A 15,709-nucleotide genomic window follows, 5' to 3' on the forward strand; every position below is an offset into this window, starting at 1 on the left:
TAAGCAGCATTTTAATGTCTGTGGAGGTGAAACTCATTTTAACTGGTTGGAGAAGTTGAAGGCCTCCATTGTCCACCCACACAGGTGTTTTCACTTGTACCTGATTAGGCTTAATTCCTTTAGGACTGTGTTGACTGTGTTACGTGACAAACAGAACAAGGACTCGCTGAAAGACAACAGCTCCATAGCACTACTCGACATCGAGAGCTCCACAGGTAACCTTTAATATCATACTAAATGTTCTTTGTTCTCAGTTACAGTTCAATTCAACACAGCAGGGAAAATAGCCAATGCACAATCAATATACATACAGTATACAGCCATATAAAACAGGTATTCTAGGTAAACCAGATAACAATAAAAATCTGTGTATCTCTTCAGAATTGATGGATTACAGGTCTGTGAATAGAGATACAAGCTCTAATCAACCTCAACCTGATCAGCAACATTAACTGACAACACTGTGTGAGTGTGTAATCAATACGTTGATTGGTCAATGCCTTTTTGTGTAAAATCTTTAATTGTAAAGAAACTAAGAACAATAGCTGAAACTAAATGTAGAGTCCAAAAGTAGTTTACATTTCCCTCTGAAGGGTTGTGGAGTAGAGGCATACAAGTTAAGTACAAATACTGCAAAATTGTACTTAACTACAACACTTGAATGCATTTAGTACTTTCCACCACTGTTTTTTATTTTGTCAATCAAGAAAAGAAAGACAGACCATAATTCCGTTCAGATTATATTTCAGGTAAATCAAAGACGCACCTCGTAGCCTGCAGCAATTGAGTGTCTGTACAGATATGAAGTGAAGTATTTATTGTCAGAGGGAAACGCTGGTGAGATCCACACCCATCCCTCCTGTTGCACGAGACTTCTTGAACTACGGATGATGTCATCTTTGACCGGGGAGGGGAGGGGGGACCTGAGTGACTCGAGCACCCGCAGCAGCTCTGTCAAATTAGTTAGAAGTAACCATAACAACACCGGAAATACGAGCAGTAGCCTACAAAATAACAGTGTAAACTTTAACGTCACTTCAGGGGACAATGGTGAAAGTAAGCTACGTATATTAGTGTACAAAATAATTAATATAAAATATTTAATATTGACGATATATCATAAATCAACTATGTCACAGCAGGGGTTTTTGACAGTTGATGGAAAACAATGGACAGAATATAAACTATACCAGAATCCAACCAATTGTCCTGTAGGCTTACTTGTCTGCCAAGTTGTAACACAATTGTTTTTAGGAAAATGTACCATGTGAGCACAATATAAGGCCACAAGATTATGCAGTCTAATAATGGAGGACAGAGTTAATATTATATTTTAGTGGTATAAATGTATTTAAATATATATTTATATTAATTTAAATTATCAAATGTAGAACTTTTGGGGGCCCGGGGCAATTAGTGATCTAACCTTGCACCAAATCCCCTTAGGCAATTTACTAAAAAGAAGAAATATTGTGTGGTCCTATGTTTTTAAAGATTTCAACACTGTTGTATTTTCTAGAGAACTTTATATTATAGAAACAAACTAATATTTCATGTCACATTCCACATTCATATATAATTATTTGTATGACTGGAGGCTCTGAACTAATCACCTGTGTGAAGACGACGGTGATGGATTCTAACCGTAACGACCTATCCCTTTTATTTTGAAAGTCCTAAACGGAACCGGTTGTCAGTTAGCTTCGCCAGCTTGTCGGTGGGAGGATCTTGCTCGCCTGCCCCGTTTCTCAGCACCTTCTCTATATAATAAGCGAATACTGCAGCAAGAAGTGACTGAGTGTGTCTGTGTGTACGTGTGTGTGTGTCACGATCGAGACGAAAGCGGGGGGATTCATATTTATAAAAACCTCTCATCTGGCTGCTGACAGGTAATTATGAAGCTGTAGTTTGACTTGACTGATTATATGGCTCACTTATTAGGTGAGAGAACAAGGTGGTGGCTTGTCCTTATACTGACATTCGCCTTTCTCCTGCTTAGGTGGTAGTTTAATTCCTGGCTGTAATGAAGTAGATAACCAGCGTGAGTGTAGTTGTGTTTCTGTTACAACTGTTGATGGCCTCATTGTTGGTCGAGTTAAAGTCAACGCAGCAGATCATGTTCTTGCAGTCTAACTGCTGCGACCTCAATAAGCACCAGCATGGCAAATCTCCTAATTAGCTATTTCTATTCCTGGGAGCGTTTCATTTCCTCATTATTAAGACTCGCGTCTCTTGGAACAATGATTTGCAAACACAACAAGATAAAAAAAAAAAAAAGGTGAAATCTGGTTAGTTATTTGGGCTGAAAACGCCCACATTGGCATAAAGATGTGTGTTTAAAGAAAAGGTCTGATCACATCAATTTAATCTGATTGAAATAGGAAGGTCACATTCATAACTTCAAATTCACAATAAATTATGACGTATTGTCCTCGTCCTCCTGAATATTTTAGCTGTAATGGCAAATATATATTCTTAAACTCTTGCAGATAGATGTTGACCGCAAAACGAGTGCTAAAACAATTTAGTCAATTATCATTTTAAAATGTAATATTTTTGTGTTTTAATAGATGCTAAGCAATCAATACAGCTGGATATGAGCAGGTTGAACTCCACACTTGTGCATTGTGTGTCTGCTAAATGTATTCTTGCTTTATATATGAGAGCTACATCAAACGATTGTTATTATCTATGAGTTTACCGATTATTTTAAATCATTAATTTGGTCTTTTTGGTCTGTAAAATATCAAAGTAGTGAAAAATGTACATCAAAATTCTCATAGCTTGATTTGTCCAATAGACAAACATTTATTTGCCCTTTATAGAGTACTTTAGAGCTGCGTACAGCAAATCAGCATCACTTTTGATAATTGATTAATTGTTTAAATCATTTTGATTTAAGGCTTCATATTGAGCATCTTTCATAATAATATTTTTATGTTTACTCTGTAACTGCATTTGCTGCTGCTACAAACAAATCCCCCCCTGATGAATAAAGTATATATCTATCTATGATGGTAAAGTGTATCTTTGGCTTTGTCATTGCAGGTCAGACAAAACAAACCGTTTTATTATGTCACCTTGTTCTTGTGAAGTTGTCATGGTCATTTTAAACCATTTCCTTTCATTATAGACCAAGTGATTATTGGATTAATTAAGAAAATAACCTGCAGATGAATTGCTAATGAACAGAACCGTGAGTTAAATCCTTTGCTGGTCCCTCGTGTGCACACTCACGAGATCTGGTTTGTCTTCTTGTCACCTGAGTTACTGAACAGAAGTGAGTCGTGAGGTGTCGGTTCTCTCAAAGTCGTGAGGTGCACATCCTCGGCCTCTTGTCTTTCAGTTTGGTCATAACATTTTGGGAAATATCTTTCGGCAAGAAAGCAAATGCATGTATTTACCAAAATATTTGTTGAACATAAAAATCGTATTTAACTTTTAATTTCCTTAATTATCTTTGTAGAGTCAGAGTTTTCTTTCTATGGGTAAAGAGGTTATTGTCCTCAAGGCGCCTTAATGGAGATGTCACACCTGGTTTTATTTTATGGGCTGGCTGACTTTGGGTACATTTGGTCATTTCCATGGGTGTACCAGTAAAGTTCTGGCTCGATGATACTTAAGGAGCTGATGTGCTTGTAACATACGCCCCTAATAATGTAAGAAGCTGTTGTGCAAGAGAGCTCAGCGCTCACATTTCAATTTTATTCACTTGAGTCATGCAGCTCATACTCAGGAATCTCCTCGTGTCCATAAATGCTTGATCCCAAACAGCCTGAAGCTTCCTTTGTAAGAGTTTTTGAGAAGTCACCTGCCATCTGCTCCTGCATGTGATCTGATGTCAGTGCCTCCTGTCAGATAAGATGCTTTTTACACCCAGTTAAAGGTGGTGTAGACAGCTGTTGTCTGCTCTGACTCAGCCACAACCTCAATTTATGACCTTTGGCCCCTATCTCAGACAGACGGATGTGAGGCTAATTATTGCGTTACCTTCTTATCTAAAAGTTTCTTTTTTTTAAATGCGCCCTGTTTAGCTTGCGCCTCTTAGAGATAATTTAGTAGAAAATGTGTTGTAGTTGGAAAGCCAAAGACGCCAGAGGACATTCCTGTAAAAAGCACGTCCCTGAAGTACTTTAAAAGCCATTTTTTATTCTCTAGTAAAATACATTCTGCCTTCTTCCATATAGATTTAGGCTAGACTTGTAATCTGAGTGAATGCTTTATCTGCCAAACAGTCAAAATCCAGCCTTGGTTTTATTGCTCTGTTAGTTATGAAGCCTTCAATCTATAAGCAGAGTTTGGCTGAGCTCCTTGACAACTCCTGTGTAATGGCAACAACATCAAAAACCCAGGAAATAACTTTTCAGTGTTGCTATCAGCTGATCTGTAACGCCGGGCTTTCTGTGTCTAGTGTATAAAAGAAAGGGGAGTAGCCCTGAGAGGCCTGTTGGACGAGCAAAACAATTCTACACCGACTCATTTCCTGTAATGCGTTGTTTACAGGACCTCGGAACAAAAAGGTCGTCATCTCATGAACAACAGGCCTTTTATTGGTTGGATGATGGTCTGCGTTCAGCATTGTTGTTGATTTAAAAGTCATATGAAGATTCACTGGTTTAGGGTCACGCTCTGCTCTGTGCTAACTCTGCTCAGCTTGTTGCATAACTCCTGTTGGCCCCAATAAGCCTCAGGAAACCTCCTTAGGGAAAGAGAGAGGTGGTGTGCTCATTAACACGGGGCATTGCTCAAATAGTTGTAGGAAGTGATGGTGCTTTGCTTTCCTTTGTGTTTGAGTGGCTCCTCATGTTGTGTTTGGATCAAGTTTAATGTGTGCATTCTACTGTCTCAGACTGTCTACTTTACAGTGGCCAGATCCTTCCATTTGGAAGCTGGAACTGGCAAATGTGCAGGAGTGCTTGATAAATTACTTAAAGGATTAATAAATGATCAGAATGGTTGGTGGTTGACTTACACACTTTTTTTTTTCTAAAACTTGGTGTTTAATTAGTGTGCTTTTATTTTGTTACCTTTTGGAGAGAGCTACCGGTTTCCCCCCGTTTACAGTCTCTATGCTAAGCTAACCGGCTGCAGCGGGTAGCTACAATCCAGGAAGTCCAGTTTAAGTAACAGATGTGTGAATTTTCAAAGGCTTTCCAGAGCCCAATACACACTGCAGTGGTTTATAATACTATGATACTTTATTTTACACAATTTTATCTTCTGTTGAGACGACCTTGAGGTAAACTTTGGCACACAGCATTAGAACAAGCTTATTTCAAAGGGTCACAAACTGAGAAAATTGGAACCACTGCTGGAAGATTGGAGGGAAGTGCACTGATAACTTGTATAAATAACTCTTATCACTGCATGTGGGTTTCATATTTGTTCTTCAGCTAGTTTTATAACTTATAGAAGAGATAAATGACTTTATTCAAATAAATACATCTTCTAAAATACCAGTTGACTAAAGTTCAGTCAGTTTATTCTGTGTTATTTAGTTACCTTTCCTCATAGTATGTCTCTGTGGTGTTTTAGCCTGTAAGTAACACTCCTGTTGCTGCTGTCTCAGTTATGGTTGGTCCTAAGTCAACCTCGGAATGATGGAAGACTTTATGAATATATTCTAGCATACCTCTTTGCTCTGGTTGTGTTGTGTTGTGTGGAGTCACAGCAACGGGTAAATGAACACGAATGCTGGTTACGTAGAGCCGACAGAATGATGTTGAGCCGTTCCTGCTCGCGTGACACCTTTGCCTCCATTAAGTAGTGTGGAGGTCAAAGGTCACACAGCTGATACTGGTTGCAGATAAGTGGTGCCCTTTCACATGTTGTGATTACATCAGGGTGACATCAGGCTTTGATATGAATGAGGAGCGGCTGAATGCTGGCTGAGACTTGAACAGGCTCGATGTGAATGGCGGATAGAGTGAAATCGGTTCCTGCTGGCAACCACTTAAACTTCCTCATTTGTTGAAGTCATTGGCGCCTAAATCGAGAACATTCGTCATGGACAGTACTGTGACTATGGGCCATTTTCACGCATAATTTATTTTTGCAAATGTGTCTAGGTGTTCCTTCATCGGTTTCCAATATCTCTGCCACAAAGGACGAGCTATCATTGTGCAGAGCCACTGTGTGCATGTATTTGTGTGAGTAAGCGTGCTTGCGTGTCTCTGGCAGCCCTCTCTGTGTCCCGGCTGTGCCGAGGCCTGTCCAAACACAACTGCAGCCAAAATCTCCTCCTGGGCTATACACAGAACAGGAAGTGGATTGTTGTGTTTCACAGGGTGGGCCTCGGTGCTGCTGCTGTCGCCCACTCGTTTGGTTTTGAACCTGCCATCTCTGGTCCAATTGGCAATCTCTGGAAATCTAAAGGTATTGTGCGGTTTCTCTGGAATCGATAGTCACTGCTAAAGTGGAAGCCGTCTCTGCTCTCATTAAATATTCTGTTTTTCTTGTTGAATATAATCTCATAATAGTTGAGGCATTTGCAACTATAGCGGAAGTCAATGAATAATTTTTGGTCGTTATTATACAGCATATGTTTAGTAGATTTGCTTACTTGTCTTTCAATATGAAACACGTGGAAACGACAGGAGTGAGCACACTACCAGTATTTTCTAGAGCAGCCTTAATTCAAATTGAGTAACTGCCGTCTTTTGGCCAAACCCGTGCAACTGTAACTCAACACACTGCACCAGAGGCAGTGGGTCTTTGGGCAAAAGGAAGAACATGTGAATAAACCATTACCAGAACTCCCATGAGAAGGAATAAACCCAAGAAGTTAAGGAAACCGTCAAATAAGCGAACGCACCCAATTTTTCCAGTATGGCTACTGGTTGTGCCAGTATCCATGGAAACAGGGCCACTAAAAATTTCTTTCTTGTTTTCACCTTTTAACTAATTTGCAAGTCTTTGTGCTTAGCTAAGCTAACTGATTGCTGGCAACAACTTCATGTTTACTGTACAGACATGAGTTGTATCAATCTTATTATTTAATTCTCTGCAAGAAGGCCAATGCGTATTTCCCGTGACTGTATTGTCTGGTTTCATTTTCTTCATGATGTAAATTCAGTTAGATAGGTTTAGTCTTTGCAAATGTTAATAGGTATTGGGTTTAAAATGTCAGACTGAGATATTCATTTTGCACAAAAGTGTGTGCCCTCGTGAGGAGGATCGCTGTCAAGACTGTCTGGCAGAAAGTGGATGACTTGAGGAGCCAAATGACTGTATGCACAGCTGCTCCCAGGCAGCAGGGCTCCAGCTCGTCCATCAGCTGCACTGCTAACTCATCCCTACGCAGCCTGCACCAACTCAACCAGTCCTCTCATCTGGGCCTAGAGCAGGAATGCTCCTTGGTTCTGTTGGTTTTATTGCATTTGGTGCACAGGAAACCAGCAAAGCTTCACACTTGGCAGACCTGAAGCGTTGTTGTGAAATAAAACCCTGCATCCATCTTTGTTTGACATGGTTTCGGTGGTAAATACTTGCATGGTATTTATTTTTCGTCTGCAGTTTATACACATGTTCACAACTCCCTTAACCACTATGTAAGCAATTACAGCTCAACACTGTGTGCAGCAGGTTTAGCTTTTGGCTCTTTAATGCAAAGTCATTTTGAGAGAATCAGGGTATTATCTACTACCTACAGAGTATTTCTTAAGAAGCATCTGGAGAGATCGAAAGCAGGACAGTGTTTTTGTCTGCTTTAGGACACCAGTGAGTACTTTACCAGCTGCTCTGATTTCCTGGACGCTTTTCTTTTCCGCACACATTTCAGAGGGAAACAAACGGGGAGGAGCTATCAGGCCTGATGGCACATTCCTTCGTGTCCCAGTTTGTCTCAACAACCCCCCCCCCCCTCCTCCTGTTTTTCTCTTCCCCGTCTCTCCGCTATCTTCCTCCTTCTCCTCTGTTCCTCACGTCGCTTTGTAGTCTAGATTTGTCATCTTCTGATTCGAGGTCTGTGACTGCAGCCGTCTGTGACGACGTGCCGATCGGGGAGCGCTCCCTCGGGTGATGAAGAGCTGTCAGTCAGATGTCAGAGTGGTCGCTTTGGAGCCACACAGCATGAGCAGATAAAGTTTTGAACAACATCGTGTTCTCGATTCATCTCGTGTTCCTGTGATCTTTAGAAATAATTGAAATATCTGCAGTGTAGAATACACAAATTGGATGACAAAGTGTGACTATGTAGTTTGGCTTGTTCCTAGTGTGACAAGCAACATCTCCCATGATGGCAAAAAAGTTCCTTTTGTAGTACTGCTGATCACTTTGACACACCACCGTTTTGTTTTTTTTGTATGTCTGTGTATGACAAATTCTCTTAAAAGCTCTCCTCTTGTTTCCAAACAGAGATGGCAGCCATTCGGAAGAAGCTGGTTATTGTCGGGGATGGAGCTTGTGGGAAAACATGTCTCCTCATTGTTTTCAGTAAAGACCAGTTTCCTGAAGTCTACGTTCCGACGGTGTTTGAGAACTACATCGCTGATATCGAGGTTGATGGAAAAAAGGTTTGTACATTTGACACTCGTGTAAAGCAGTCCAGAAGTGATTGTTTCTGTAGCGTAGAAAGTCTTTCTGCCATAAACCAACACTGATCTTGGAGTAGTAATATGAGTGACCTAAATGACCTTTTGCTTTATAAAGAGAATCTTGTAAAAGAGGTCATACGTGTGCACTTCATGGCTACATACATGGTATTGCACTACCGAGGCTAAGGCTGCTTGTCCTTTACCATTTGATGATCCATGTAGAAGACATGGAAATACAGAAACGGCATTGTTGCAGTGCTAACTAGTCCGAGTATTAGTTTGATAAGGGAAAATGCATGATCATACTGTTTTTATTCTACCATTGTTTGGCTGCTTAACTTATATACTTGGACAAAAAGAGGTTGGATTAATACTTTATTGCTTGTATTTATTCAAATCTTGAAGTGTAAGTCCATGAGCACCTTATTAATGTGGAGAAATCCAGAGCTGGAACGACGTTTCACTGATCCACTACTATCTATATGCTATAAGAGAGGAGTTTACTATAGCGAGCAATCATTTCAGATTTGGGACACTTATTAATCATGGGCTTGTTGAGTCATCATTGAACTGTAATGTGGACACTTAAATGAAATGGTGGAGGGTAAATTAAGTGCATTAAATATTTAAATAGTAGGGCTGCACAGTATATTTTTGTATCGCTATGTCAACTTGTGCAATAAATACATTTCAAAAGTTGCGCTCAAGGATTTATTTATTTTTTTTAATCAAAGAGTTGGAGTTGGTTGAAATAGTTTCAACGACTGTTTATTTTCAGGTCAATGCTCAATTTTTTTTAAGACAAGAATGTTGGAAATAATGCCATTTCTGTTTAAATCAACAAGCAATCTGTTGTATTTTAGCAGTATACTGAAAGCAGCAGAAAGGCAGAACTGAGTAAACTTTATTTGTTTATCGCATGTTAGGTTTCCACTATATTCAACAAAGTAGTTGCATATTTTCCTCGTATTGTTCAGCCCTGGTAAATAGTTATTTCAGACACAGTTATGAAACCAACTACGTCAAACTCCTGCTCCCAAGTGTGCGTGATGTCCTGAATCTGACTCACAAGGAGTTGGTCAGCGAGGTTCGAGTCTGAGCAGCAGATGGCTTTGTTTTGTTCTCTTGAGCCGACCACTGCTGCAGGATCACCGCTTGCCAAAACAGGAAATGACTCTACTTCCCAGCTTCCTGTTCAGACGGGGGAACAGGGATGTCTCCTGGCAATCCCTCTCCACTCGCCGGGACCCTCCTGCCCGATAAACGTCTCATTTCCTGTCCTGGTCGCATTTAAGATGGAGGGGTTAACTGTTGTGTGCTGGACAGGAAATAAAGAGTTAAGGATCCATGATGGAAATCGGTCTAAGGGGGATGATTTTGGTAAAGAAAAGTGTCTGCCCTTTAAGCTATCCTCCTCTAACTTTCAAGAGCATGGCATAACCAATTAAACAACCAGTTGGATTAGGTTTGTGTTCTCAGCCCATAAATTTGACTCCTCCCGCCCCTCAAGGATAAAAACAGTTTCTATTTTGCACCGTCGATGGATTGGGCAGCCTCTAAAAATAGCTGGGTTTTTCCCTCTTTTCTTTTCCTCCCCAAAGTCTGCAGCGTACAACAAGTCCAGGGCGAACATAACTCCGGTTGCTCATGCAGCCACCTCCTCCCACCCTCTGCCTCTGCAAACTTCTATTTTGGGACCGTTAACTGATGCTTGGGCTCTCTGTGAGCATACCACAATCCATTGTCATTCAGCAAAGTTACAGTATTTAGTTTGAGTTTTTTCCCCCTTTTTAACACAACTAAACGTCAACTAAAGAGCGTCTGTTGAAGCCCGTACAGGGACAGAAGGTATCTGGTTTGATGCTTGCTAATCTCCCACTTTCCCTAATTGAATTAATCGGTGGTGTGATGGGAGGCCGTCCCTGAGTTCACTGAGAACGTAACAGACTTGTGAAGCTGATCAGGTCAGAGCTGTAGAGGTGATGAGAAGGAAATATCTAAACAAGAATTCCAGCTGGGGTAAAACATAAAAATGATTTACTTCAAAGTATTTAAAGCATTGGCATTTTGGGGGAAAAAATGCTCGGGTGCACCACATGCCTCAAGGTTCATACGTCATACTCCAAATAGTCACGGCTCTTCGAGTATGAGAAAAGAAACTTCATCACTAATGATGTCTTGACTGGTTAAATCTTTGTGTAATCACTCGGAACAGTGAGCAACTTTATTTATTTTTAATGGTTAAAATTGGAGAATTTACAACATGTCGTCATTAAAACAAATCATGTAGAGAATCTAAAACCACCACCATCTACAGTGCATGTATTTTGTTCTTACTATTTTTTTTTTTTTTATTTCGTTATTTCTCTCAGGTGGAGTTGGCCCTGTGGGATACTGCAGGCCAAGAGGACTACGACAGGTTGAGGCCTCTCTCCTACCCCGACACAGATGTCATCCTCATGTGCTTCTCCATCGACAGCCCAGACAGTTTAGGTAAGGAACTGCTGACATGCGTTTTGTATATTCAAACAGGTTAGTCTGAATGGTATTAACCTGGCTGCGACAGAAAGATGACTCGTCTGTCAAAATTATAAGATGCCTGACTTGTTGTTAGCATGTTTATCCTCACAGAATTGAGGCAGTTCATATGAGCGAAGCAAGCGGTTTGTTAAATGACTTGATGGACTTGATGGGAAGTAGCGCAGCTAAAGGCATCTTTGCCTCAGGCTGTCTGCAGAGCAATCCATCATGAGAAGTGTTGTGCGCCGTGACTCTGCACTGCCTGTCCTTTCTTACAGCCCCCCCCCTCTCTCTCTCACGAGTGCTTCTGCTCACTTCTTGTCTCTCTCTCTCTCTCTCCCGGGACAGAAAACATCCCTGAAAAGTGGACGCCTGAGGTGAAGCACTTCTGTCCCAATGTCCCCATCATCCTGGTGGGGAACAAGAAGGACCTGAGGAATGATGAGCACACACGGATAGAGCTGGCCAAGATGAAGCAGGTACTAAAGCCTATAAAGGTCAATGAAGAAAAGAAAAGAAAGAAACTGTGGACTGAGGTAATCAGGGAGAAGTAGGCACTTCTTCAATACTTGAGCACCAAAGGGCTGCTGATCGGTAGAAACCTTTCATTAAGGTTCAGTTTGAAGTCTCTATCTGAATAATTTATGTTCATATTCATGACAAATATTGCTTCACCGGGAGATAAAGGTGACAACAGCACGGCATTAAAAAGGGGCTGCTTTGTTGACATGTTACCTCCAGATACTAGTATGTATCAACAAAAATAAAGTGCAAACATATGAAAACTATTGATTAGGGAAGACGTTGAGCAATTTTCTAAAATACCAATAGACAGATGGAACATATTTGTTTTGTTTTTTACCTGAGAGTTAACTTCCCTCTGTGACAGCACTCTGAAAAAGGCTGTTAGCCTGTCAGTCTTACTATATTATATATAACAGCAGCATATTGGTTTACTGGGTCACAGCATGCCACTGTGGCCCGTTCTGTGTCTGTCTCCAGGCCCACCTCATAATAGCAACATGTTGGCAAAGCTCTCCAGCTCTTTCAAACTCCATCATCAGCTTTTCCTTTCTGTGGCAATCAGGAGCCGTTTGACAAAGAGTAGCACCAAGTCATCAGTTCAAGCGTTTTGGATCGGACGTGGTCGCACACAGACATTGTTGGTCCGACATGTGTAAGCTATGATTTAGCTGGGAGGGTTAGTGAAGTAGTATGTAGTCGAGTATCTGATCCCAAGTGTTAAACTGATACATTTGTCATCATTTAAAGACACAGGTGCATTAAATTCATCTTATGTGGTTTTATAAGGGCCCGGGCAAACAATATTGGGATGGGCAGGTGGACTGTACATGTTCAGGGCTGCTACAATTTATCAGTGTTTAAATTCCAAAGATATTCAAATTACTGTCATGTATGACAAAAACATCAGCTGAAACCAGAGACTCTTTGGCATTTTTGCTTGAAAAATAACTTGATTATCAAAATAATTTTCTGTCGATTGACTGATTAATCAGTTAATTGTTGCAGCTGTAATCATGCTTCACTTTTTAAAAAGCAAGGATCTCCTCAGCATTGTCAATATTTTTTTTTTTTTTTTTTACTTTTTAAGCAATATGACACATTTACTACTGATCATTTTTGTACATTACCTCACATCAATTTCTGCTCTAACCATGCAGGAGCCAGTGAAGACAGAAGAAGTCAAAGACATGGCCAGCAGAATCAGTGCTTTTGGCTACTTGGAGTGCTCTGCCAAGACCAAGGATGGCGTGCGGGAAGTGTTCGAGATGGCCACTAGAGCGGCACTGCAGGTCCGCAAGCCCAAGAAGAGAGGGGGCTGCCTGCTGTTGTGAGCGGTCCAGACGCCATAAAATCAACTGACCAATAGGAGGAAAAAAAGAAAACGCACAAGGACTGACCTTTTTCCAAATTAATCTCGCATTTCACAATAACGGCCAGGCAGTGAATCAAATGCAGACAAACTGAATACAGGAAATGAACTTTGTCTTTACAACAACCGTGCTTAGAAATTTGTTTCAAGTTCCTTTTTAATTTCCAAAATGCATCTTTACACAAGGAATGTTTTCCTACTTTTTTCTTTATATCTGTAATGTAATGAGGCAGTAATAAATGCACATATTTGTATGCAATATTGCTCATCACGAGCTTGAGCAAGCAGCATCCTTCTTCGCTTGTATGAAGTCTTCATGAGTAAAGTCCAGACTGTCCTGTCAGCATCACTTCTGTTTATCAGGGTAGTCCTGCTCTTTTGACCATAAGAGCTAGTGCCTTTTTTCTTTTGTTTGTTTTTTAAGTTTATACTCGTCTATTTCTAATTTGTCAGCTAACATTTCAGCTGAGGGTGAGAACAAGCCAATCGAGACGCAAGCCAATATGACTCAACTATGCACAATGTGTGTTGGGTCCAACAGCAGCTGAAACTGAAATGAAGGCCAAAGTCTGGAGAAACCTCCCTTGTTTTGTTCATTGAGGGTGACTCATTTCATCCTTTCTGTTACAACTCAAGGGATCCGGTCAGTCACGCCTGGCGTTGGAATCTGTGTGTTGGACCCATTAGCCCAGTCGTGGAAACCATGTCTTATTCGAGCTGTTGGCATTCGCATGTGGATGTTTCCAGTCGGATAACATTCTTTACATGTTGTTGAGAGGACCTGTGTGTGTGAGGAGTTTGTTCTTTCCCCGGTGCCTTCTCTGTTGCGATGTGCCTTTTGGTTGTTCTCTCCCAGACCAGACAGACCACCTGCTCCATGCCAACCCGATACTGACCGACAAGGTCAAGAGTGACCTTTCTGACGTGTTTCACAAAGCTTGCTTATTTGAATTGCTCCTAACACAAGAAAAATGTCAGTTTTCTAAAATGTCAGACCTTATAACATAAATAAGATTTCATCCATTAATGCCTCATTATTATCTTGACCGGTAAAGCAGGTTACACTGATTTACATCACATACTTTTGCATCAAGAATGAATCATGGGAACATTCTCTTAAAACATATTTTCTACATCATCTCTGGAAAAACATGTCTGCAGCCATAAAGATTGTCTTTAAGGGCTAAGAATGTTTTAATGTTTTTTTGCTGCCAAAAAAAGTTGGTACAACTGTGGAAAAATGGAAATGGGGTTTATTAGTCTGTCTTCATCCTGATCTATGTTAATCTTAAACTTCACTTCTTGGCGAGAAACATTTGTCTCACAGGCAGAATATCTTCAAGGGTCCACACTGAATATACTTAAAGCAGCTTTTGGAGACATGTCAGAGACCGTCAACTGCTCCTCTCAGAATACTCCATTTTGAACTTGAGCTGAAAATATAACAGCTTGACATACAATGGCTCAGAGTCTTCATGGCAATCCTTTTCTCCGCCTCTGTTGCTCACTGATGTACTGTACATGTCCCTTGGCTGCATGTTGTGGTTGGTCTACAACGAGGGTGGATGTTGAATAATGTGATATATTTTTTTTTTATTTTGCATGCAACTTCTTACAATGCCGGTAATGGCAACAAACCTAACCAAGTGGCAGGATCTGTATCTGTTGTATAAAAGTAATGTCATCTGTAATGCAACTTGCCCTCTACTGGCCAGGCACATATGCTTTCACAGCTAGTTCTTTCCCCAGCTCAGATGAGGCGTTGCTTTTGATCACACACATGCACCATATTAATGTTACCTCAAACCTTTCTAGGGTGGCTCTGGTGTTTTACTCTGGACTTTGTGCATCATTGTGGACGACAACGAGCACACAGACAAGGCGAGAGTAAACGGATCCTTATGCCTAAAAGGTTTATCAATGAAAACATGGGTCTTGAGTTATGCATTTTCATAGTTGTGGCATGATGTTCACGGGTCTCAACAAGCTCGATGCCAAGGAATTCTTTGGCATTAAAGGTCAGCAGAGACGGTCAAATAACTTTCGCAGCTGGAGGCAAAGCATGATGATGAAAGCATTCCCTCAGAACAGCAGAGGATCTAGTGTTGAACATTTCACCAAGAGCATGTATAATACTGCAGCTATTGTGTACACAGATAATGTTGCGCTATATCAAAGGTTGTCTTAATGTCGATGCATGCATGAGAAAAAACAATGGGTCTTGAACACACACACACACACACACACACACACACCAATGGGAACAGCTTCTGCTCTGTGTTGTGTAACATATTTCTTTCTTTCTCTGGAAGTATTTAAAATGATAACGGATACCAATTTACATAAAAGTTCATTGTTATAATGCTTTGTAATCAACTCGCTGTAGTGACTGTTTGATATGAAGTGAACATTGTTAATAAACTATTTTTGAGACAAGACTGACTCGCCCTCCCTGGTCAATTCTTCTCAAGTATGGTTTACTGTGCAAGATGCCATTAAAAGGTGACAATGAATCAAAAGGTCCTAACATGACAATGTGCACCACAGTATGGTTCAGACATGAGTTTATTTCTTCAGGCATCAACTATCAGGAAGAAGTAGATGAAATGAAAAGAGACCAACTTGTTAAGTGCAAACAGCAGTAAGACAAACGGTGATGTGTTCCTGAGAAATTGAATCGTCTGCTACTTATTTTCTCACACAGAACTTTCATGTTAAGTGGCAGCTTTATTTAAAAAGCCACTGAAGAGAGGAAGAGTCG

General features: G+C 40.6%; 1 protein-coding gene across 2 annotated transcripts; it reads left to right on the plus strand.

Moving 5' to 3' along the window:
• The first annotated feature begins 19 nt into the window (after positions 1-19).
• On the plus strand, positions 20-15,386 carry LOC116389993 (rho-related GTP-binding protein RhoA-D-like). 2 transcript variants are annotated; one of them, XM_031859318.1, is made up of 5 exons: positions 20-215; positions 8,356-8,513; positions 10,907-11,027; positions 11,403-11,533; positions 12,737-15,386. In XM_031859318.1, exons 2-5 carry the CDS (start codon positions 8,358-8,360, stop codon positions 12,908-12,910), a joined length of 582 nt encoding a protein of 193 aa, XP_031715178.1. In that variant the 5' UTR covers positions 20-215; positions 8,356-8,357; the 3' UTR covers positions 12,911-15,386. The 2 variants fall into 2 exon arrangements, with proteins under 2 accessions (XP_031715178.1, XP_031715097.1); XM_031859237.1 differs by lacking the exon at positions 20-215 and adding an exon at positions 1,732-1,889.
• The last annotated feature ends 323 nt before the right edge of the window (positions 15,387-15,709 follow it).

The sequence above is a fragment of the Anarrhichthys ocellatus genome, unplaced genomic scaffold (genome assembly GCF_004355925.1).
Source record: "Anarrhichthys ocellatus isolate YVR2014 unplaced genomic scaffold, GSC_Weel_1.0 scaffold1, whole genome shotgun sequence".
NCBI lineage: Eukaryota > Metazoa > Chordata > Actinopteri > Perciformes > Anarhichadidae > Anarrhichthys > Anarrhichthys ocellatus.